This window comes from Mirounga leonina, unplaced genomic scaffold (assembly GCF_011800145.1).
Source record: "Mirounga leonina isolate KUSES-001 unplaced genomic scaffold, KU_Mleo_1.0 Mir_168, whole genome shotgun sequence".
NCBI lineage: Eukaryota > Metazoa > Chordata > Mammalia > Carnivora > Phocidae > Mirounga > Mirounga leonina.
In genome coordinates, this window is record NW_023270426.1 from 62648329 (window position 1) to 62672751 (window position 24423).

A 24423-nucleotide genomic window follows, 5' to 3' on the forward strand; every position below is an offset into this window, starting at 1 on the left:
TATAGCTCATATCTCAAATAGTGTCCTTTTTTTTTTTTTTTTAAAGGATTCCTCCATTTCTTTTAGAGAGAGTGCAAGGGCGGCAGAGGGAGAGAGAGAATCCTCAAGCAGACTCCCCACTGAGTACAGAGCCTAGGACACTGAGATCACCTGAACCAAAATCAAGAGTCGGTAGCTCAACCTACTGAGCCACCCAGGCGCCCCAGCATCCTTCATTTTTATTTCTTTTTAAAGATTTTATTTATTTATTTGACAGAGACAGACACAGCGAAAGAGGGAACACAAGCAGAGGGAGTTGGAGAGGGAGAAGCAGGCTTCCCGCAGAGCAGGGAGCACGATGCAGGGCTCGATCCCAGGACCCTGGGATCATGACCCGAGCCGAAGGCAGACGCTTAATGACTGAGCCACTCAGGCGCCCCTAAAGATTTTATTTATTTATTTGAGAGAGAGAGAGAGAGAGCACATGAGCAGGGAGTAGGGGCAGAAGGAGAAGCAGACTCCCTGCTGAGCAGGGAGCCCGATGTGCTCAATTCCAGGAACCCGAGATCACGACCTGAGGTAAAGGCAGACGCTTAACCAACTGAGCCACCCAGGCACTCCACCTCCTTCATTTTTTTTTTTAATTATTATGTTATGTTAATCACCATACATTACATCATTGGTTTTTGATGTAGTGTTCCATGATTCATTGTTTGTGCATAACACCCAGTGCTCCACGCAGAATGTGCCCTCTTTAATACCCATCACCAGGCTAACCCATTCCCCACCCCCCCATCCCCTCTAGAACCCTCAGTTTGTTTCTCAGAGTCCATAGTCCCTCATGGTTCGTCTCCCCCTCCGATCACCCCCCCTTCATCCTTCCCCTCCTGCTATCTTCTTCTTCGTTTTGTTTTTTTTTTTTAACATATAATGTATTATTTGTTTCAGAGGTACAGGTCTGTGATTCAACAGTCTTACACAATCCTTCATTTTTAAAGAAGTTTCCAATCTCTATATGTAATCATAAAGACAATTTAATAGAATTGTTTCAAATAGGCATAAGGATCACAACTTAATAATAAAATTGTTTTAAAAGCCTCACACTATTAAATATGCTAAAAATGTAAAAATTATAATAAAAGCAATGGCTTTCATTATCAAAAGGAAAAGCAAAGTTGAACTGCTTACATGACAGTACTTTCCCTAATTTTCTTAAGTTTCTTTCAAAGACATACTTATATTTTCACCGTGTTACTACAGAAATAAAAGGCCAAAGGAAAGCTTCTTACAAATACTAATTTTCTTATGATATCAAGATTGGAGTTTTGATTTATAAAATATTACATTGTGAAATAACTTATTATCATTCAGAATTTATAGCATATATGTTCATTATAATTTAAGCTCCAGGTAACAAATAATAACAGTTTCCTCTGCTGTGCCATTTCTAGATGGCCTTCCTAACCTAAATTGGCCTAAATCTAATGATCTTATAAAATTAAATGTGAATGACCCTAAAACTATGTCGATTTTTTTAAACTGCAGAATGTATACCTGACATAATACTACTTCTGTGCTTTTTGTTAACATAATGCTATGTGTGTTTTCTAAAAAGATTTTATTTATTTATTTGAGAGAGTGAGCATGAGCAGGGTGAGAGGCAGAGGGAGAAGCAGACTCCCCGCTGAGCAGGGAGCCCCATGTGGGGCTCCATCCCAGGACTCCGGGATCATGACCTGAACCGAAGACAGACACTTAACCGACTGAGCCACCCAGGTGCTCCAACTTATGTTTTTTATTACTTTTTATTAACACCCTACTACTTGGGCCTTTTAAAATGAATACTACTGGAAGCCTTCTTCCACAGCCTTCAAGCTTCAAGAGGCATATTCATCCTTGTATATATGTTTCATAAACAAGGTACCATCTCCTTTACAATAATGATTATAAACACAAAGCAATAACATAGATTCTAAGATTGTTGATATCTGAATGCATGCTTGACAGTACGGGATAACTAATCAGTTATTCATATTTGGAGTAAACTGATAAGAGTTTATTTATTTTAAAATATAAAAGTACATGATTCTAAACACACAGAGTATGCCAAAGTATTCCATCTAATTCTTATAACACCTCACTATAAATTTTAAGTGGTGATTTGTTTTATGTCCAGGAAAACAAGACTATATTCTATGTAAAAAAAAAAAAAGAGTTAAAATACTGGCCTATTACTGTCCAGAATTACTGCTGAAATCCAATCTTAATTTTAAAAAGTTATATTGTAAATAAAAGACAATTAATAGGCATCTTTTTCATATTAAATCTTTAAGTCATAATTAGGCATGAGTCAGAATTTCTAATATCATACATAGAAATAGACAACTTATCCAGGATTTAACATTTTAAAATACGCCTTTTACTTACATCATGTAAACAGCTAAATAAAATCATCACCAAAGAGTATCAGAAGCATGAAATGCTACTGAACAACTCCCCTGGAAACTAATAATTATTTACCCTTAAATTCACTTGAACATTATTTTCTTTAAAAATCATATTTTACTGATTATGTAAATATAATTCATTTAATCTAAACCTTGGTGACTTAAACTAACAGTATAAACTACACTTTCATAAACAACCTAACTTCTATAATTTACTACCTCAATTATTTCAAGTAAAAGTTTAAACTATTTCCTATTACTAAAGGCTGATATTCTTTTCATTTTAGTTCTTCTCCTCAAATTAAAGTAACTCAGGGGCTCAACTGATACATGGAAGTAATTAAGTTTTTAAAATCATGTTCAAGATAAATAAAAATATAAAGCTTAAACCTGAAAGAAACCAAAAGTACAGTGAAAAATGCAAAGCTGACTTACCTTTAATCTTTTTTTGTTAAACCTAGGCTACTCAAGAATTGTCAACTAATTATTTCATTTTACTGATGATATTTTTCTCTAGGGAATTTCTTTTAAAAGTTTAACCCCGGAGCAAGTCATGGCTTCTCCTATCTTTGAAAGTGTCCAGAGCATTGATTATAACTGCAGGAGGTGTTACCTTCTACCCAGAGAATCTCACCCTGCACAATCTTACACATTCTCTGACTCCCCAAACAGCTTTGATTCAGCAATTCAAACTGCTTCAGCTGATATTAAAGGAGGAACCACAGAAAAGGGATCAGCAGTTATAACAGAATAAAAAGGGGAAAACACAGATCCTGGATACAGTAACACAAAGTTCAAGAGTAAAGCAGACTTGAAAAAGACATCAGAATGACTCAAAAAAAGAACAACATGACAGAAATTAAACAAGTTTTTTTTATGTTTGCGTTCTATGCATTTAAACTCACCTCAACCTCCACTAAAATTCTGATCATATACAAACCCCAATGTTTTTGACATAATCTCAAAACCCACACCCTCTCTTTCTGTTTCCAGAGTCACTTCTTAGGTAGCCAAGGGAGCGAAAACAAAACAAAACAAGAACAAAAAAACACACAACAGAATTCAAATGTGCATGTAATTGAGAAACAGAAAGATCAAGTCATAACCAAGTTATAATTTTGGGCAATATTTTTTCATGTAAAAGGGGTACTTAGTTGTTTTAAAATCCAGTATTTTTTCTCTTGCACTTAGTGAAAAAGTCTACTTTAAGTTACTTGATGTCAGGTATAATATAGGTAGAAAACAGATATTAAGGATAAGAGGCCTTGTAATATTTTTCTTGGGATGATGTGAGAATATCCAGATGCTCTATGCTGTTATACTTCACTCTCTACTTTGACTACAGAAAGAACTTCAGTATATGCTTAATTAATTAGTTCAGTACTAGAGAACTGATGCAAAGCGCTCTCACAGAATAGCTTATTCACATCTATCTCAGAAATAGTGACCAAAATTCCAGAGGTAATTGGATTTTCAAAACTGGATGTGGTTTTTTTCCCAATTCAGTCATGACAGGGCCAGAAGGTAATGATATATCTGCCATGATGCAACAAGCAGACCTGTCTTCTGTCAAGAGTTGAAATCATAAAGGAATAAGCTGTCATTAACAACCTCTCTCCAAACACTAGAGCTGTCAGTTCATTGTTTTCTTTTGCTGGCATGGGGGCTAGTGTGCCCTCGTATACCTTGTCAGTTCAGTTATGTGCTAAGCTTTTTTAACCTTTTCTGGAATTCTTGACTTGAACAATCTTTTATGAAGTCTATAATGTAACAGCTTATATTTTCTTTGATTAATACATAGTTTCTCTCAAAGTTTACTTTTAAAATTTGGAATTCGTGCTCTTGATTTCAACCTATAATTTAGTAGTCCATATTTCAAATAGAAAAAAAGAATTAGCAGTTATTTTTTTTTAGTTTGAAATGTAAGTTTTAGTGGTCTAAATTTAGCCAGTCTTTAAGGGGAAAAAATCAGTAATTATTTAAATAAGTGATTTTAAATAATGCATTTTATAATACGAAATTTAAGCTCTTTTAGAAACAGTTAAATGAATAACTACAATATAGTAGATTTCATGAATGTTATTTTTAACAATTTTTAACTAAATTATTATCTTTTTAGTTATTAAAATAATACCCGCTCAAAGTAACAAAAAAAGAGAGAGAGAATTAAATAGAAAAACTGAAGAAATAAAAGTAAAAGAAAAAAGTTCATGGTTTCTTGCACAAATTTCCAGCAACATCCATGTATACCCACATATGTATGGAGGTGTATGTGCATACAAGTGTAACTACTTTTGAACAAATGATCTCATTCTTGTGTTTTCATCTGATAACTCTTGGACATCATCCTATATGAATGAACATACATACACACACATACAACTCATTCTTAATAGCTACATAATTTTTAATGATATGAATATACCGTTATTTAATCAAATAGTCCCCTACTGATGGATAGTTAGGTATCAGAAGTTTCTGTGTTATTACAAACTGCTTTGATGAGCATGCTTGTATGTATACCTTGTGTACTGCTCTAGTGTAAATTACTACAAATGGAATTTATGGTCAAAGGTTAACAAGCACATTTCATTTGGGGCAATACAACTAAACTGCCACTAAAAAGATTGCTTCAAATTACATTCCCAACAATATCCAAACTTGGTATTATCATAAAACTTATTACCAATTTATCTGCCAATCTTATATGTTGAAAAATGATACCTTATTTTAATGAGCATTTCTTAAATCCACAAATCTTTGAATTACTATCAAAAAAAGCATCGAAGCCTATAAGTCATTTAAACAAAGATATACTTAAAAATGTTTTGGAGGTCTCTGAGACCTTAAGCATACATCTGCTGAACTATATTCTGCTTGTACTATATAAATACTAAATAATATCCCAAAAGTTGCCAGATGGCATTGCTCCAGTTAAAAATAAAACTATACCCTAAACTAATATGGTACTTCTTACTACTATCTACTAATCAACGATACCCATTAGAATCCTCTTAAAATTTCCATGTCACCAACTTTGTAAGTACTTATCCTGAAATAGTAAGACCCTGAAACACTTAGTTGGAAGACTAGGAATTGAAGGCAGGAGTTAAGAAGGTGTTATCAAATTTTATTACTTGAATTACTGAGAAAATACAACAACAAGAAACCACACCCCATTTTAGATAACCATCTATAATGGCTCCATGCACATCTGTGGAAGAAATCCTAATACTGTAATCAATCAGCTTTACAAAATCTGCCTGTCAAAAAAGTGTGTGTGGGGGGGAATCCCAAATGCATTAAGGAAAGAGGAATCATAAGAATAGAAAAGTTAAGTATAGCTACTAAAAGGGAAGCAAACAATTCAAAAACTAGAAATATCTAAATCAACTTTTGAAGTCTGTAATTTATATCAGTCAAGCAACAGTTTATGTATTCTTTAGTTTAGTTGCCTCATAATCAATGATTTTTAAAAGAAAATTCTAAAATATTCGAGTGTGATGAATACTGCTACATAAGGATGTCATCTTCTAATATTTACAAACAGATTTTATTTTACAGAAAATTGCTTTAATGTAATTTGTTTTAAAAAGGTATGAGTTGCAAAGTGACTACCTATCACTGGAACAACCAGATAAAAAACATGTAATTAAAATGCTATACTGAATTCTTTTGATTATCTCCATTCCTTCCACAATTCACACTAAAATTTTAGTTTAAAAAATTTATTACTCAAATTACTGAGTAAAGAAGGGTGGTACTAACCCATAGGGACAAAACAAATCAGAATGGAGAGAAAAGAGGACACAGACATCACTAAATTTTTGGAAGACTGTAAGCTGACAGAACTGGATTGGTACCACAAAGGAAAAAAAAAAATAAGTGCCTGGAGGGAAATAATGACTAGAAGAAAGCCAACTCATCCACAGAATTTCAGAAAAACTCAGAAACTGGGATGCCAGTTATCTTGGAAAGCCTTGAGACTAAAAATGGAGGCATTACTTTTAAGTTCACATAAGGTGCAATTATCCCATTCCTTAAAAAAAGAAACCCCAAACCCCAAAACCAGGTCATAATCTCACGTTATGCAGATAGCCCTATTAAGAGATCAAAGATGTTTCCTTTTGAGAAACATATCCGGAGAAGGACTGGAAGGACAAAAGACCACAGAAGGGGAGGAGAGAGACACAGAACTCAAATCAGGTGTACTCTGCAAAAGTCTGCAAAATGATTCAAAAGACAATTCCATTCCAAAGTATGATAGAAGAACTAAAAATTCTATCTAAAAGATAAAGTAGGTAACCTACCAGAACAAAACTAGAGCAAAAATAGATGGAAAATAAGAAAGCATACACAATTAGACAAAACATTTACAGGCTCAATCCACAACTCCAAAACCAAGATACAGTAATTCTAGAAAAAGAGAAAATTAAAATGATCAAGAAACAACACAAAAAATTTTCTAAGAATTGAGAATCATGAGTTTACTGTACAGATAGAAAGGAATCACCAAGTGCTGAACACAATGAAAAATCAAAAACAAAGATAAAAACACCAAGGCAAAGGAAATTCCTTAAAAGAAGTATGACTAATTTCTTGACACCAGGCAAAAGGAAAAGAAGCTTCCACAGAGGGAACAAAAGGATTCAAGATCAGAATGGTACCAGACTTTTCAATTAAAGCACTGGAAGCTAAAAGACGATGAAACAAAGCCTTCAAGTTTCAGAATGAAAATGATTTTCAACTTGGAATTCTATGCCTACTTGAATTATCAAAATAAAGGGAGCAAGTTAAATAAAGGCATTTTTTTCAAAAATACAAGGTTTCAAAAACTTATCTTGTATTCACTTTTTGATGGCTCCAACAAAATGAGGGCATATATCCAAAAAGGTGGGGTCATTAGATCCAGGAAACAGGAGTTCAAACATAAAGAGACAATCTAAGGGAAGTCCCAGGATGACAGACAGGTAGATAGGCAGGCTTAGAAAGTGACCAGTCAAGACTGGAACAAAAGTCCACAGGGTTCCAAAAGAGAGTTCTCCAGAAGAAGAACAGGAAACTCTGAGATGCTCTCATAAGTTTGACCCTGTAAAAATACTACTGAGAGATAAATCAAAATCTAAATTAACAATTATTGCAAAGAAAATAGAAAAAAAATATCAATTCCATGAAAACAAACTTCAGCAAAAATGAAAAGTAATCACAGTACCTACCTGGATCAGCCATAAACAATATTAAAGTAGTAGTAATATTGTAAAGCTTGATCGCTGATTTAATCCAAAAACTGTGATGATGGGAAAGAGATTCTTGTCTACCATAACAGAAAGTGACTGACAAATCAAAAGACAGTATTATAATTTAATAATATGGATGGAGAGCATACAAGTAACACCAAAAATTATTGAGTGATTATATCTAGGGAACAGAATAAGTGAGGAAGGATTAGCAAAGGATAATCACTATTTTGATATATGCCTTTTGATTTTACTTGACTTTTAGATTACTTGCATGTATCGTCTGATGTTCTGCAGTTTTATTTTAATACATTTGAAGTGTAGATTTCTTTCCATTTGTCTTGCTTAAGCTATGCCATGCTTCAACAATGATTTATGTCTTTACTGTCAGAAATTAATATATTGCTTCTTCTCCCGTTCTTTTCTATTGTTTTTCTGAAACATCTACAAGAAGAATATTAGATTTTATTCTATTCTTCATGACTTTTTATCTATCAAATTTTTTTCTCAGATTCTCTGCTATATTCTGTCTGCTTTACTCCTCAACTCTAGGTTTTAATTTACCCCAGTTCTCTCTTCAGCAGTGTCTGATAGTTGGTTGCCTGACCTGACTTTTGTGATGAATCATTTCCTCATATAATTTTTAGTTTCTGACCAGAAATTCATCTTCACTAGGTATTTACCCTGGGTTGGAAAGTGTTGCTACTGGAAGTTACATGTTTGCTTCCACCTAGTACCCCAAAAGTTTCATTAATTCCGAATCCCTTTTTATATTCATATACCTTGTTTGAGATTCCCACACTTATGTAGGCTGTCTAAATTCAGGCTACAAATCCAAATCCAACTTCAGGGTGCGATCTGTGGCTTCTATTTCCCAAGGGAGGATGTTTATTTACCCCACCTGGCCTCTCTGGCAAATAAACCTCTTTTCACCTTTGGCCATGAACTGATTTTTCTACCCCTGAAAACTCAAAGGGCAGAAACTTCCAGGCCTTAGCTATACCCAAGGGTCTTGGTATTAGCACCTGCCTCTCAAACTCAAAGCTGTAATGTAGACCTAGGGCTTATATCTCATCAGCTATCCCCTTTGGGTTGCTATGCACTAGTGAGATTTAACATTGTGGTTTTAAGTTTTTTTTTGTAGTTAGGCATTTAAAGATTCCTTTTTTATCTTTTGGACATAACTAGATACTTAATATTTTTGTTGTTGCTATGTTTTATCCATTATTCTTATGTGTCTGTTTGTGGAAGGGAGAAATGCATATTAATTAGCTCAGTCCACCACGTTTTAGAACCCAAACTATATCAATTACATTGATAAAAATAGCATAATTTTTAAACTTAGATATAACAGCATGAAAATTATAGTCAAGGCAAGTAATTATGGAAACATCAGATCTTTCTAAATAATCCAGCTATGAGAAATTAGTAAAAATGTGGGCTTAGTGAAGTAATCAGACATCTTACAAAATTATTAAAATCAACAAATTTTGTCACGTTGAATATGAATCAATAGTGTTTTGAAAGTATTCTTCATAACTTAAACTTTACTTCTCCACTGATTTTATTATAAAACATTTCCTAGAACTTCTTACTTTCTGTCATACTAAATATAATTGCCATCAAGTTCTACCTTATCCATTATACCTAGAGCCTGAGAAGTATAAATAAACTCTCAACCAGTCCAAAGAGTGTTACCTACCCCAAAGGTTCTAGTGTGGTACCCAGATTAGGAGCATAAACATCACCTGGAAGAGTCTTAGAAATGTAAAGTCTCAGGCTCCAACCAGACCCTTCTGCATCAAAATCCCCCCTTGGGACAAGGCAATTTGTGTTTCAACAAGCTCTCCAAGTGATTCTGATGCATGGAAAAATTTGACTATAGACCAGTGGCTCCCAAACTACTCTCCATAAAACTTATTGATTGAGTACATCTCCATCAGTCAAAGCCTGGACAGGGAGAGATCAGAGAGATGCCTAGCATGCAAAATTTAAGGAGGTACTCACTCTCGGGGTCCTACAGATACTGCACAACCCTGAGAGTGACAGACTCCTTAAATTCTGCACCCCTGTTCTACACCTGTAATTAGTAATTAAATGACTTTAAGTAGTGTAATGACTTTTCTTTCCTTGCCCATTTTACAGAGACCAACTGAAATGCCTAAAAAGATACACATGAGAAAAGATCAGAGAAGAAACATGTATGAGTAACTCTCAAACTGCACAAACACTGAATAATCAGTACTTGGCTATATCATGTACTGTTTCTTACTCCAAGTAATGTATTATGCAATGAAGACTGTTAAACACTAAAAATATGAGCTATGGCAACCTCAGAAGCACTGTAGGGATGTATCTGATATGTACTATTTCTTCAACATCAAATCTTAATAAACTTTTTATAATAGGGCGCCTGGGTGGCTCAGTTGGTTAAGCGACTGCCTTCAGCTCAGGTCATGATCCCAGGGTCCTGGGATCGAGCCCCTCGTCGGGCTCCCTGCTCTGTGGGGAGCCTGCTTCTCCCTCTCCCACTCCCCCTGCTTGTGTTCCCTCTCTCGTTGTCTCTGTCAAATAAATAAATAAAATCTTAAAAAAATATATCTAAAAAAAAACCCAAAACCTACTTTTTACAGAACAGTCTGCTCGGAGGCAGGGTTCTACTGATGGGAAAAAGTTTTAACCTTATAATGCGATGAATTCAATATTAGGACCTTTAATCTTATCCTAAAAATCTGCAAGAGATATAGCAGAAAATTTTTTTTTGAGCTGTGCAAGCAGGAAAGTTTATTAGTGAGAGTGGGTGAGCTTGAGGGACAGCTGCCATAGCAGACATACTATTAACAACACTGAGTAGAGATCATATGGTCTATACTGAGAAATATCAGAATTCAGTTGTGATATGAAAAACTGACAGATCACAAAAAATAGGAGTAGTGCTCCCACTCTTTTGTAAACTTTGGAAACATTTCTTTAAATACAATTTTAGAACCAAGTCCACAAAATAAAAATAGAGCTAATCTGATTAAAAGGTAAGGATGAGACAGCTTTTCTCCTCCCAGTCTTCCTCTGCCCGCTTCCTAGAATACCACCCCTTTCCCACCAGTGTCCTCCCACCACACACAAACACACGGTAGCCCTGGAAGAACCACCACAGAAACACCATGAAAAGGTAAAGCCAAAGTAACAAATCACTTTATCTAGATTAAAAAGAGATATCCATTTTTAAATATTCATCATGTAGAAATTTACCACAATAAAGTTCATATCCAGTTTTTTATAAAGAGAAAAAAGTATATCAGTTAAAATTTTAAGTATACAACACATAAATAATAAATACACTAAATACTAAAGTACTAAGAAATCAGCTGATTTTTTTAAGGAATCATGAGTTGCTATTATTGAGAAAAGCAGAAAACAGTCAAGGCAATGAAATGCTGTTAGTTTCTAAACACTACACTTCTACTTATAAGAACAAAATGCCTGACTAGTCTAAATTTACTGACAAACTTCCTCCCTCTTGTTTGGGATATCAACAGATAGTTTGTTCAAGATGTTTAGCATGACTTATCATACTCTTTCATCTTGAAAAATCTTACATAACAATAAAATATTCTAAAATAGGAAAGGCTTAGTTGATCTAGTAGCAGGAACAATATAATTACATACAGCATTTCACCAAGCCCTCATATGTACAAACACATGATTTTCTTTACTAAGTTATATTTTCAAATATACACTGTACTGTGATCACATTTCACATGTAATGTTCTTAATCACTGATAGGATCTCTTATAACCACAAACTGTGTCAGAGAGAAAGTTCATTTCAGTATTTATAGTTGGAAATATAAATGTTTAAGTAATACAATATTTTATGTGAGTTACCTCAATCTAAATATTTACTTAAATTCTACCAAATTTTACTTAAATTCTACTAAAACTGCACTGCTGACATTTGCAACCAATCAAAAGTAATGTCTTGTGTTCTTTGCATATTCATGAACACTGAAAAAAAAATACACAATTAACCTAAGAAATTCTACTTGAAGCATTTTAAGGGCCTCAAAAACTATTAACAAAAATATACTCTAAGAGCTGTATTGGGCCTTAATTTTATCATTTCAGAGGTAAAAGAGCAGGGAACTTATCTTTGACCTTTGAAATCATCAATGTATCAAGCAATCCTCCCATTGTAATTACAAAAATGTAATAATGTAGCTCTTATAAAGCATACATACACATATATTCCTAAACAACTTTAAGTTCTTATATGAAATCTTTTTTTACAAAACACTTTTTTCTGAAGAAAATCTCTATTCATATTTGAAAGAAACCTATACTTTGCAAAATTTGGCTGTTCACTGAACATAAGAATGACACAGTATAATTAACAACATAATAAAATAAAATTAGAAAAAAAAAAAAAGAATGAGACAATAAAAAAAAAAAAGCCAAACATTAAGATGTTAACAATGCTAGGTCAAAAACAAACAAACAAACAAACAAAAAAGAAAACAAAAAACAAAAAAACAAAAACAATTTCACTATTATAGGAAAGAAAACCTTGAATACAATTTTAAAATATCAGTTTCTAGAAAGGTAGAATTCAAGTAAGAATAAAGTAATTCAGTAAATATTTCAATTTACCATTTTACAGGCCTTTGTCTAATGCATAAAGCATTTTATTTCTGAGTTCTAGAGTTTTTAAAGAAATGACAAACACTGAGTTATTCCAACTCTTTCTTTTAAACTCTTCTTTTAAAGAATAAGAAATTAATTTCAAGTAGATTTCCTTTAGCTTACAATTTAACTAAATTAGGTAGGCAAAGATTTACAAAAGCACTCTTGATGTTTTTATAAGTATTTTAAATAATATTGATAAGTATTTGGTAATTTAAGTGAAATTTTAAATGATAAATTTAGAATAAAAATATTCATTCAAAGACATTACCTAAATAAAATACCATTTTGTTTTTCATTCTAACTGCAAAATAATGCAGAATAATCTTTCATTACAAATAAAAAAACAATTTAAAGATAAAATTATGTTTAGAATGTACTTTTGAAGAGACAGGATAAAATAATTTATAACACATAATAAAACAGAGCTATAAAATGCCAAAAAAATATAAAAGAAATTGCACTTACATCCATAGCTCTCTTAATAAAAGGTATCTGTGTGCCACTGTCCAGATCTTCATTTATAATAAGCCTTCTAGCCCACTGACCTGCCCTGACAACACCACTACCATGAATTAAAACCATCAGTTTCTGTGGATTTGTCAAAGCATCCTCACTCATAAAGATAAAACTCTTTGGTTCACTCTCAGTGGCATCTACCTGTAATTAAAAAAAAATTAAATAATAAATAAATGTTTTCTGGTCAGGCATAGACATAAATGAGAAAACAACTAATGGTTACCATAAATTACAGAATGGCTATTTCAGAATTATAGTAGTAAAAAAGCTTTAAAAATTAAAATATTCATTAGACATTAACAACTACATATGAGATGGATTAGCATAAAAGACATGATAGTAATAGGACAAACGAATACTGGAAATGCATCTCCCTATATTATTGATAGACTTTTATATTATAATATAGATAAGAATAACTGATTTTTTGAGTGCTTCCTATGGTGTAGATACTATGCTAAATGTTTTAAAAACATTATCTCAAACACAGTCTCATTAAAGTGGTATTATTATTATCTTCATTTATAGATGAAGAAATTGAGGCCTAGAGAGTTTAAATAACTTGCCTAAGATCACAGAACTAGAGTCTATAATTCTATAACAGAAGTATATTGCATCTATAATAGAAAACAGAAAAACCCAACTGGAGCGTATACCTGTTGGAAAATCGTATATTAGCCAGGAATACTACTAAGCTTTTAAAAGACGGGAGAGGGAACTATTTAAAAACTCAATCACCTACTATTCTATGTAAATGATCTTTGAAATTTCATTCATAATTTGAACATAGGCTCATATCACAAGTATTTTATGAAGGAATATTATTTATGTATTCCTATAACTTTATTTTATATACTAAATATTTATAGGATGAGCATTTTTATATATTTTATGTAGTACTTATTTATGGAATGAATATTTTATACATTTTGATTGTACTTAATGTTTAGGTTTAAACCAGATGATGTATGTTTTAGATTTGAGAAACTCAAAAGACTTACAAAAAGATAACTTCCCAACCTTTATACATGACTGATCGCTGGCACTGAATGGTATTCCACATCAGCAGTGGCCAGTAACTGGGAATGGAAGCTTTTGTGCAGCCATGTCAGAGCCAGAAGCTAAAGTCTTGATGGCTGGTAATACACAGACTCACATAGAAAAGTTCAGTCCACATCCTGTGTAATGAAATAGTTCTTCACTTCTTCAACAGTATGTATTCATAAAATTATGAAACTAAAAAATAGACAAAAACTTCAGATACCAAAAAAAAAAAAAAAAATGTCCTGGACCTAAATGTTCCCAGTCACTATTCCTGGGAAGAGAAAAAAATTAAAATTTCTTTAATTCTAAAACAAATAGATCAGTGGCCATTTGTTTAAACAGCACAAAGGGCAATTATTTCAGCAAGAAGAGCACAGCCACAAGGCTTAAAAATATATCCTCTCCTCAGGGAAGCTTTTCCTGACTACCCCATTTAAACTCTCCCCAAGAATTCCCTAGTCCCTTCATAGCATATACCACAATCTAATGTATGTTTTACTTTATAAATTTGTTTATGTAACTGTTTATTAACCATCTCCTCCCACCGCCAGAATGCAAATCCAGGAAGGCATGGACTTTTGTTTGTATCCAGCTACATTCCCAATGTCTAAAAGAGAGGCTGGCACATTGTAGGCACTCAGTAAATAAAGGAATGAATAAACTTTTAGAATAAGGAATGTTATCTAGCATCACCAGTGGCCTCCTTTAAATAAAAGGCATTTAACTAAATAATGTGTCCTCTTAACTTGTTACAATACTTGCCTGGTTCAGAAAGCATATATTGAAGATTAAACTAATATATGACTGTAAAGAATTTTAAAAGAGCTACACAGTGCTAAAATGACATAAGTGTATATTAGTAGTAATTAAGTATGCAGTAAATGAAGTATGAAGTGTAAAACAGTCACATTAGCTTCTCTTGCACGTGATGTCCAGAGTAAGCAAATTATGATGATGACAGCAGGTATGACTTAAGTCAGAGGAAGGGAAATAGATGAGAGATGGGGAAAACCAAATCTGAGAAGAAAAATTCCCTTTTACCTATGAATGTTATATGAAAACAGAGGAATCACTCAATCTAAGAGTATGTCTAAATGTGCACAAATAAAAGTACCTCTTAAAATCATTGAGGCCTTAATGGATCCAGGAATGCTATGGAAATGGACATCTGTTTGTCTTAATAAGAAGAAACCCTGTACCTATAGACTTTCCAGTAGGTGCTGTTCACTATTTCTTTTCTCTATTTGACTAAGTCCCCTGTTACCAAGGAGCTGAGTCAATTTTTTAAGCAATGGAATGTTGGCACTTTAAATTCCATAGTAATCACTTTAAAACTGGAAGAGTGATTAATTTCAGAAGATAAAAATGTGTGTTTTATATTAAAATGCTGTTCAAAAATATTTAAGGGCTGCAAATTAAGGTAGCCATGAATAAATGAATAAAAGTTTTACTTGAACATGTAGAAGAATTGACTTTAAAAACATGATAACGGGGCGCCTGGGTGGCTCAGTTGGTTAAGCGACTGCCTTCAGCTCAGGTCATGATCCCGGGGTCCTGGGATCGAGTCCCGCATCGGGCTCCCTGCTCTGCGGGGAGCCTGCTTCTCCCTCTCCCACTCCCCCTGCTTGTGTTTCCTCTCTCGCTGTGTCTCTCTCTGTCAAGTAAATAAATAAAAAAATAAATAAATAAATAAATAAAATAAAAAAATAAAAACATGATAACATCAGAATATTTAAGGAAAAAAACAATGAAAATGAAAAATGTAGTGGTATTAATGATTAAGGAGTAAGAGCAGTATTTCGGATGGTCATTGGCTTATATTCACCTCAATTTAACACAGAACTCTGAAGTTGGTATCTATAACTTACTCTGTAAAAAGTTAGTACTAAGTTTAAATACTAAAATATGTGTATGAATAAAACATAATTTTCGGCATTAGCTTAAAATGGCTGTTCCAAGGCCATTGTCTTCAAACAGCGCTAATTCCCTAAACTGAGCTTTCATTAAGGAATGCATATAAAAGTCATTGTAGTGCACCACCTAACTTTATTAACCAATCAACTTCAAAGAACAACTGATCAATGAGAACAAACAATTTTTAGCAGTTAACAATTCACTTTAGGATACTCATGAACCCCACTAATTGTGATGATCATTTAAACATGGCTGAATAAAATGAAAATTTATAATCAGGTTATTATGTTAATTTATGTAATTTGAAGTTCTACACAAATGTAAGATACTATAATTGAGAATAATTTGTACATGAGCATATATGTAAGGTATGGAGTAAACATGGGACATGATCATGATCTTTACCATCAAATCATAGGTTTCCACAGGGTGCTGTTATTTACAAAAAGGAAAGGAGAGGAGAGGAGAGGAGAGGAGAGGAGAGGAGAGGAGAGGAGAGGAGAGGAGAGGAAAGGAAAGGAAAGGAAAGGAAAGGAAAGGAAAGGAAAGGAAAGGAAAGGAAAGGAAAGGAGTCTTTCTTTCCTTATTAAATAGTTCAACTATAAAAGTAAAACTTAGTTCGTCATCAGGAAAAAAAAAACTTTTGGTGGTATTCCTATAATAAAAAGAACAACTGTAATACAAAACTGTGATACAAAAACAAAACAAAAAACCACCTTCACTGCTAGCTTTGGGATTTAAGAGAACTCAGGAGAAAATGAATAGTTATAGAAGAAAAATTTCACAATGATATAAAATATAGGATGATAATTTAAGGAGAGACATTAATTTCCTAAAACAAACAGAACAAATTTCAGTTTCTTTTCAGTTTATAAAATCAGGAAATGTTTACTAACCAAAAATGGACATGACACTTACTACAGGTCTCATATAATGTAAAACTTTCTCTATGCTTATTAGCTTTTTTTTTTTTTTGCTTATTAGCTTTATAGTCTAAATTTAAACGAGAGGAAAGTAATCAGATCTATAAAACAAAGTCCTCCTAACCCTAATCTCAAGCTTTCTATAAAGAAAATTAGGGAAACTTAATCATATAACATAATCTATATGGCCAATCATCTTCTGATCTCTTCTGGAAATCTAAGGAATTAAAGGGGGTTTAAAAGCTCCACATAGAAGTATTAAAGAGTTAAATGGCTCAGTCTTAATTGTGTTATAACAATAAACCAAGCTAAGTCTCCTTAAATATTGTTCTTCAAAACCTTTGAAAGAAATAAAATTAGCAAGAAAGGAAGACTGAACAAAAGGAAGAAAAGTTTCCAAGTAAATGAGGGTTAGCCTAGCTATTGTACAGAATAATATTTTATTCACTAGTACATTACAAGCACTTGGAATAGTGCCTGGCAACCTAAAAGACTCTTAAACAAATATTTGTTGAATAAATGATTAACAATGTGACCTCTCATTTGAGCGTATTTATATAAAATTAAACATAAAATAGATTTTCCTTTTAAATATTGAACTTTGGAATTGATTTGTGAGGATAAATATTATTAAAAAATCCTCAAACCCTCCAATTCTTGGTAGAGTAACACTACCCAAGGAATTTAAAAATCTCATGCAAAATTTCATGTAAACAAAGTATTTATAGGCAAAGTTTTGTGCCTTAATTACTTTCATTAAGCCTTCCAGATTTTTATATATCATAAAATAGTTTTCAATTCAGTTATATTGAGTTATCAATATAACTCAAAGAGTTATATTAGGAACAGTAAGGATCATCTAATCTAACACCACCATTGTTTCATAGATAAGATTACTATTTCTTCATTTTTTGATTATATCATGTTTTACATTAAAAATTTTTTTTGTGAATTTGAGACTAAGAACAAATCTCAAACTTTTTCACTCTGAGATGGGAGAATGTACAAAATTTGAAAAGAATGTTCTGCAAGAAAGGGAAGGAGCAATGTTATAAAACAGGAAGCATGAGGAATGAATTTGGAAATGTGTACAGGAAATAACATGGAAATAAAATATATAATTATAAAAATCAGGAAATTAAAGAGACAGTGAATGTCTAGTGCAATATCAAGTACACTGGTTTACTTCAAAAAATACATAAAAATAAATTATACCAATTAAATGAGAAAAGACAGAGGGGGTAGTCCTTTTAAAGGCATCATCATTTTCAAAAAAGACTGGTTATCACTATTTTTTTCTCTACATTGAAGAGTATTAATTTTAAAGAATTATTGTGCACAATGAAATGAGGTATACTGGCAGGCATTTAATATTATCATTATCAGTATCAACATATTAGGACCTTAATGTTTAAACTTATCACAGTTAAACTAATATAAATAGTTTCTTCTGAATTGAAAACTATTTGATTTGGAAGTTTAATCATTTTTAAAAACTGGACTTACTGGAATCGAGATTTTTTTCAAATTACAGTCCTTTTCCAAGAGCTCATATACATACTTTGTGATAATCTAGATAGGAAACAAAAATAACACATTAAGATGTAATGTCATCCATTATCAAAATTCACATAAATTATTATGTTATTGCTCTGAATGAGTATCTCCCTATCTTTGAGTGTCCACCTCCACCAATTTTATTGAGAAATAATCGACATACATCACTATAATTTTCAGGCATTACAGCATGATAGTTTCATTTACATATATTGTTACATGATTACAACAGGTTCAGCTAACATCCATCTTCTTACTTAGATAGAAAGAAAAGAAAAAAGTAAAAAAAGGGAAGAAATTTCTCTTTGTGTTGGGAACTCTCAGGATTTATTCTTTTCCAAATTTTCTATGTATCCTACAGCAGCGTCAACTGTAGTCATCATGTTGTTCATTATATCCCTAGTATTTATTCATTTTATAACTGAAATGTTTTAATACTAAATTAGGAGATTCTGGCTTACTTCCTGCTGCTATGTGAATAACTATGAACCTTAATACTAAAAATTAGGGCCAGTTAATACAAACTTGCAAAAATATATAAAGACTTCCTGTTTTTTTCAAAGCAGTACTCTGAAACCATATTTTCTTTTTTCAGTGTTTCCAGAATCTGTTTTCTCCTATGATTTCCATATAGGAATTGTACCTGATACAGTACTAAGGTGACTGAATCCTAACACCTGTTTTGTATTTACTGAATCCAGGAGGAAAAAGTCAGAGGTATTCTATACAAAAAAGAAAAATTAATCCAGCAAAGTTAGGCACCAGTTAGTATTACTGTTTGTAGCAGGCAGAAACATAGTTCCCCAAATAGGTCCACATTCTGACTCCTTGAACCTAGTCATATGTTATGTTACATGGTAAAAGAAATTATGCAGATATGATTAAGGTTAAGGACCAGAGATGGGGAGATTATCCTGGATTACCCAAATTGGCCCAATCTAATCCTTTAACTTTTTAAAACTGGAAGATCACAGAAGAACAAAGGGAGGCAAAGTGAAATGACCTTGAATGGTCATTGCTGATTTTGAAGATGGAGGAAGGAGACCATGAGCCTCTAAAACGTGGGATAACCCTTTAACAGTCAGTTAGAAATCAAGTCCTCAGTCCTGTATTTACAAGGACCTGAATTCTGCCAACAACTCAAATAAGCAGTAAATGGATTCTCTCCTGGAGTCTCCAAGAAAGAACATAGTCTGTGCAAACCTTGATTTCAGTCTGGTGACAATCATACTGGACTTCTGACCTGTGAGATAATATATTTGTGTGGCTTTAAGCCACTGAAATTATAGTAATTTGTTATAGCAAAACTAGAAAGCTAATGCACTATTTCTGTGAAGGAAAGCAAAGAAAGTAAGGAAAGAGATACCAAGTGAAAGCAATGATTTAATAGATTTTAATGGTCATTTTAAGAAGTGTTGCTCTCTCCAAAAACGTCTCTAATCATCTATGCACAAAGCTCAGAGAATAATCTTAGCAGCAACATAATTAAAAGTCAAATTTTATAAAACAAAATCAGAAGATTAATTTTTTAGAAAATTAAGATGTCAATTGCTTTGGTGCTATATTCTGTAATCTAAAATAGATTCTGTATCCTGCTTTCTTTAAGGAGCCCAAAATTCTTTCTTCTATGTATACGTATCCATTCATTTTAGAAAGAGTATATTGGATGCATGCTAGAAGAGCTTTACCTTGGCTAGTAATGATAATTTCAAACACTACAACACTACACTAGAACAAGGCAATAATCCAATAATTATTAATCAAATAGTATTCCTATATCTTGATGTAGTAGTCAAAATTATATTCATTACACCTTCACCAGAAGGTAGTGGTGCTGTAAACCTTAAAAAAATAAACTAAAAATATGTAGAATCAGACAAAATTATGTATGAAGTTATATAATGGCCTGCCACTTCAAGAAAAATGACCTGAGATTAACTAAAATGAGTGGCTTATCATTTCTGAAAATTTCCTATTACCTATGAAATCATAAAATATCCTTATGTTTAAAGCAATAATAAAACCAATCAAACTTAATTCAAACCCAAGTTAATTCTACCACTACGCAAAATACTTCAGAGACATAATTTGAGAATTAAAAAATTAAACTATTTTGGCAGTTCATACCTTAAGTCAATATGAAATAAAATATTAGTTAATTCTCAACTTTCATACTACATGGTAATAGAAAACGGTTCAAAAACTGCTTACACTTGGTTTCAAAATACATTATAAGGCAAGTGTCTTCACAAAATATCAAACCAAATAATAAAACCATACATCAGTAGAGTTGGAGAAACACTGTATAACTTGCCCAATTTGCCTTGCTCTCTAATTCCTGACTGCAGAAGAAGAGCAACCATAGATTAAACCCTCTATTTCTTAGTCAATTCTGTCTGCCTGAATGTTCTCCTTTAGCCCCCGTCACATGTCAACTGTTTCCGGCAACTCTTCATGCCTCATCTCAACCCTACCAAGATTAAGATGAAGTGTCCCACCTCTATGCTCCTCTGGATGTGACTGAATAGCATCATGTAATATACAAGCTTTATATCATGCACCTGTTACCTGACTAGCCTTAGAACATTATAATTTGGGTATCCCACCTTTACTCTTCCTTGTAGCCACACAGAATAGTGTCTGGTACACTGAAAGGAGTTAAAAATAGTACACAAATTTTCCTCGCTATTCATCCTGTCTACATGTTTTGAGGGAGAAGTGTTTGGGTTTTTCTTTTTTTTTAATCTTTAAATCTTTAAAAAGAGATTTTAGAAAAAATCTTTTATAATTGCTGAATCAAGGTTTAGAAAGAAAGCATCAAGGATCCATTGCTCTCCTGCTTACATGGGATTGTACTCTGCATTTAGAAAAATCAACAAAAGATAATTTCAAAAGGAGAGGAGAAAAAATTCTCTGTCCAAATGTCATCTGTGTTCAAATATTCACTGGAAACATTGTTTCTAGGGAAGTTCATACAAGGCTTAAGAGACTAAGCATGCTCTAAAGTGAAATCTTCATTCTAATAAGAAACATAAACTTCTGGTTTCTTGTCCAACATATAAAGAACTTGGAAGCAGTCACTACCATCTGCACAAAAAGAAAAAAAAGCTTAACAAATTAAAAATCAACAACTCTCCTTACATCTATCAGAGAAATGAGGTCAAAGAGCAAACTACTGTCCTGAAAACTGGAAAAACAGACAGGCAGATACAGAGAATCAGGGCTTACAGGAAGCAAAAGCCCAGGTGCATAAGTCATAGGTTGAAGCCAATACTGTGGAAGGAACACCTTCAACTGTAAGTGATTAATTGCTCAGGCTCAGTATGGACTAGCTTAACCATTAAAAATTAATAGGAGGTGCAGCCTTAAAGACAGATCTCCCAAACGTTTCCCAATTTTATTTCCATGAGTCCCACAAGGTTCTCACTGTGAAGACAAGAAAAAAATCCTTTCCTGCTTGCAGCAGTGGAAGGGGAAAAGTAACCATTTTGAAACATTCTAGACCTTTCTGTTCTCCTTAATAAGGCCTGCCCATAAAAGAAACTATTTTACCAGAGCTTAACTGACATGAGGCAAGGGAAATGGCCAATTCGGGCTCACTAAAGGAATGAGACCTAATGACAGGAGTATAGAACATTTCCTCCTATATCTCCCCACATTACCACCACATCATTAGGGTTCCTATAAAATAACAGGGAATTACAGAAGAACTGTAGGATTCACACCCTATTTAAGGTCTCTAGGAAAACTCAAAGACAATAAGGGAAACAGAACTAAACAGACAAAATTTTAGCCTTGGACCCCAGAGCTATAACAAATAGTAAACACAGCCTAACTCCTGGCCAGATAAACCTAAGACCTGAAACTAACCACCCATCTACCGAAGTTCCTTTCCCCCAATACATTATGTCTAGCTTTCAACAAAAAATTACCAAGCATCCTAAAAGGCAAAAAGAAACGGTCTGAAGAGATAAATCAAGCATCAGAAACAGATTCAGATATGGCAGAGATTTTAGAATTATAAGACTTGGAATTTAAAACAACTATGATTAACATGTTAATGAATTTATTGGGAAAAGTGGACAATAAAAATAAATAAGTATGTAAGCAGACAGATAGAAACTCTAAGAAAGAATCAAAAGGAAATGCTAAATCAAAAACACATAACAACACATAACAAAAATAAAGAATGGGGGCGCTTGGGTGGCTCAGTTGGGTTTAGTGTCTGCCTTTGGCTCAGGTCATGATCTCAGAGTCCTGGGATCAAGCCAGCATCGGGCTCCCTGCTCAGCACAGAGTCTGCTTCTCTTTCTCCCTCTGCCCCTCCACCCCGACTTGTGCTCTCTGCTCTCTCTCAAATAAATAAATAAATATTTTTTTAAAAAATGAAGAATGCCTTTGATGCACCCATCAGTAGGATGGACATGGCCAAGGGAAAAAAAATTAGAGTTTCAAGATATGTCAATAGACATTTCTAAAATAGAAATGTAAAGAGAAAAAAAGAATGAAAAAATGGAATAGAATATCTGAGAATTGTGGGACAATTATAACAGGTTTAACATATATAAAATGTGAATACCAGAAGGGGAAGAAAGAGAAAGGAACAGAGGAGCTTTGTCAAGTAATAATGGCTGAGAATTTCCCAAAGTTAATGACAGACACAAAACCACAAATCTAAGTAGTACAGAGAACTCCAAGCAGGATAAATACCAAAAACAATACCTAGCTTTATGATATTAAAACTGCATAAAACAAAATACAAAGAGAAAATCTGGAAAGAAGCCAGATCAGGGACACGGGGGATTGGAGAAATGAGGGGAGGAAGTACGGGAATTTAGTTACAGAGGAAAATAAGAATTACATCACACTTCTCTTAGAAACAATGCAAGCATGAAACAAGATGAAACCAGAGAGGGAGACAAACCATAAGAGACACTTAATCACAGGAAACAAACTGAGGGTCGCTGGAAGGGTGGGGAGGTGGAAGGATGGGGTAACTGGGTGAATGACATTGGGGAGGGTATGTGTTGTAATGAACACTGGGTATTACATGAGACTGATGAATCACAGACCTGTACCCCTGAAACAAATAATACACTATATGTTAATTAATTGAATTTAAATTAAAATTTTTAAAAAAAATTAAAAAAAGAAACAATGCAAGCAAGAAGACAGTGGACTGAAATATTCAGTATTGAAAGAAAAAAACCCACCGATCTAAAAATCTGTATCCAGTAATATCATCCTTCAAAAGTAGAAGAGAAATAAAGACAGTCTCAGACAAAAAAAAAAAAGTTGAGAGAATGTTTTTGCAAGGAGATCTGCCTTGCAAAACTGTTAAAGAAATTATTCAGAGAAAAGGAAATTATATAGGTCAGAAATTTGGATGTACATGAAGAAAGGAATAGTATGAGAGAAAGAACAAATAAAGGTAAACTGTATTTTTTTTTTCTTATTCTTACTGGATCTAGTAGATAACAGTTTGTTCAAATAATGACAATGTATTTTGTGATTATAGCTTATAGAAAAGTAAAATGAATGGCAGTAAGGTTAGGTTATGGGAGGTAGAAACTGAGAATACTCTGTTATAAAGTACTTACACTACCTGCGAAACAGTATACTGTTATTTGAAAGAAACACTGGAAAGAAAATAATTACTACTGATAATTTTCCTGGATTTCTTTTAATGAACCACATTGGAAGAGACAGGAAAGTAATTTTGAGATTATATATTCAAGAAATAGAGCCCTTGGCTACTAATAGAATAATGCCCTCTAAGGAATTAGAGTCTAACTAAACTCTTTTAAAGCTCAGGGTTTCTCAATCTAGGAATTAAAGAAAATTTTAACGAAGTGAGAAGGGATGATCAAAGAAACTACAGAAAGAAGGAAAATGAAGTCTGATAAAAAATCAGTTCTCAGTGGAGTACTTCCAACAGAAGAGGTATGTTCACTCTGCAATAAATTTACTTTAGACATTTACTGAACAATTGTTGTGTGCTTATCATGTATCTCATACATTTCAGCATTATTTCCATTCCTTAATTAAATAAGAAGCAAACACTGATACCCTTTACCCCTAGAAAAGCACTGAAATTATTCTGGCAGATTAAAATTTAAGGTGA

General features: G+C 33.1%; 1 protein-coding gene across 10 annotated transcripts in view; it reads right to left on the minus strand.

Moving 5' to 3' along the window:
- Positions 1-24423, minus strand: part of FAM172A (family with sequence similarity 172 member A) — a 411264-nt gene that overhangs the window by 298955 nt on the left and 87886 nt on the right. For 9 of the 10 annotated variants that reach the window (XM_035014855.1, XM_035014863.1, XM_035014857.1 and 6 more), the window contains 2 exons: positions 18249-18314; positions 12811-13002 (listed from right to left, as the gene is read on the minus strand). The exons of the other annotated variant lie outside the window; for it this stretch is intronic. In XM_035014855.1, coding sequence (XP_034870746.1) covers positions 12811-13002; positions 18249-18314 — 258 coding nt within the window. The remainder of the gene's footprint in view (positions 1-12810; positions 13003-18248; positions 18315-24423) is intronic. 10 annotated transcript variants of the gene reach the window in all.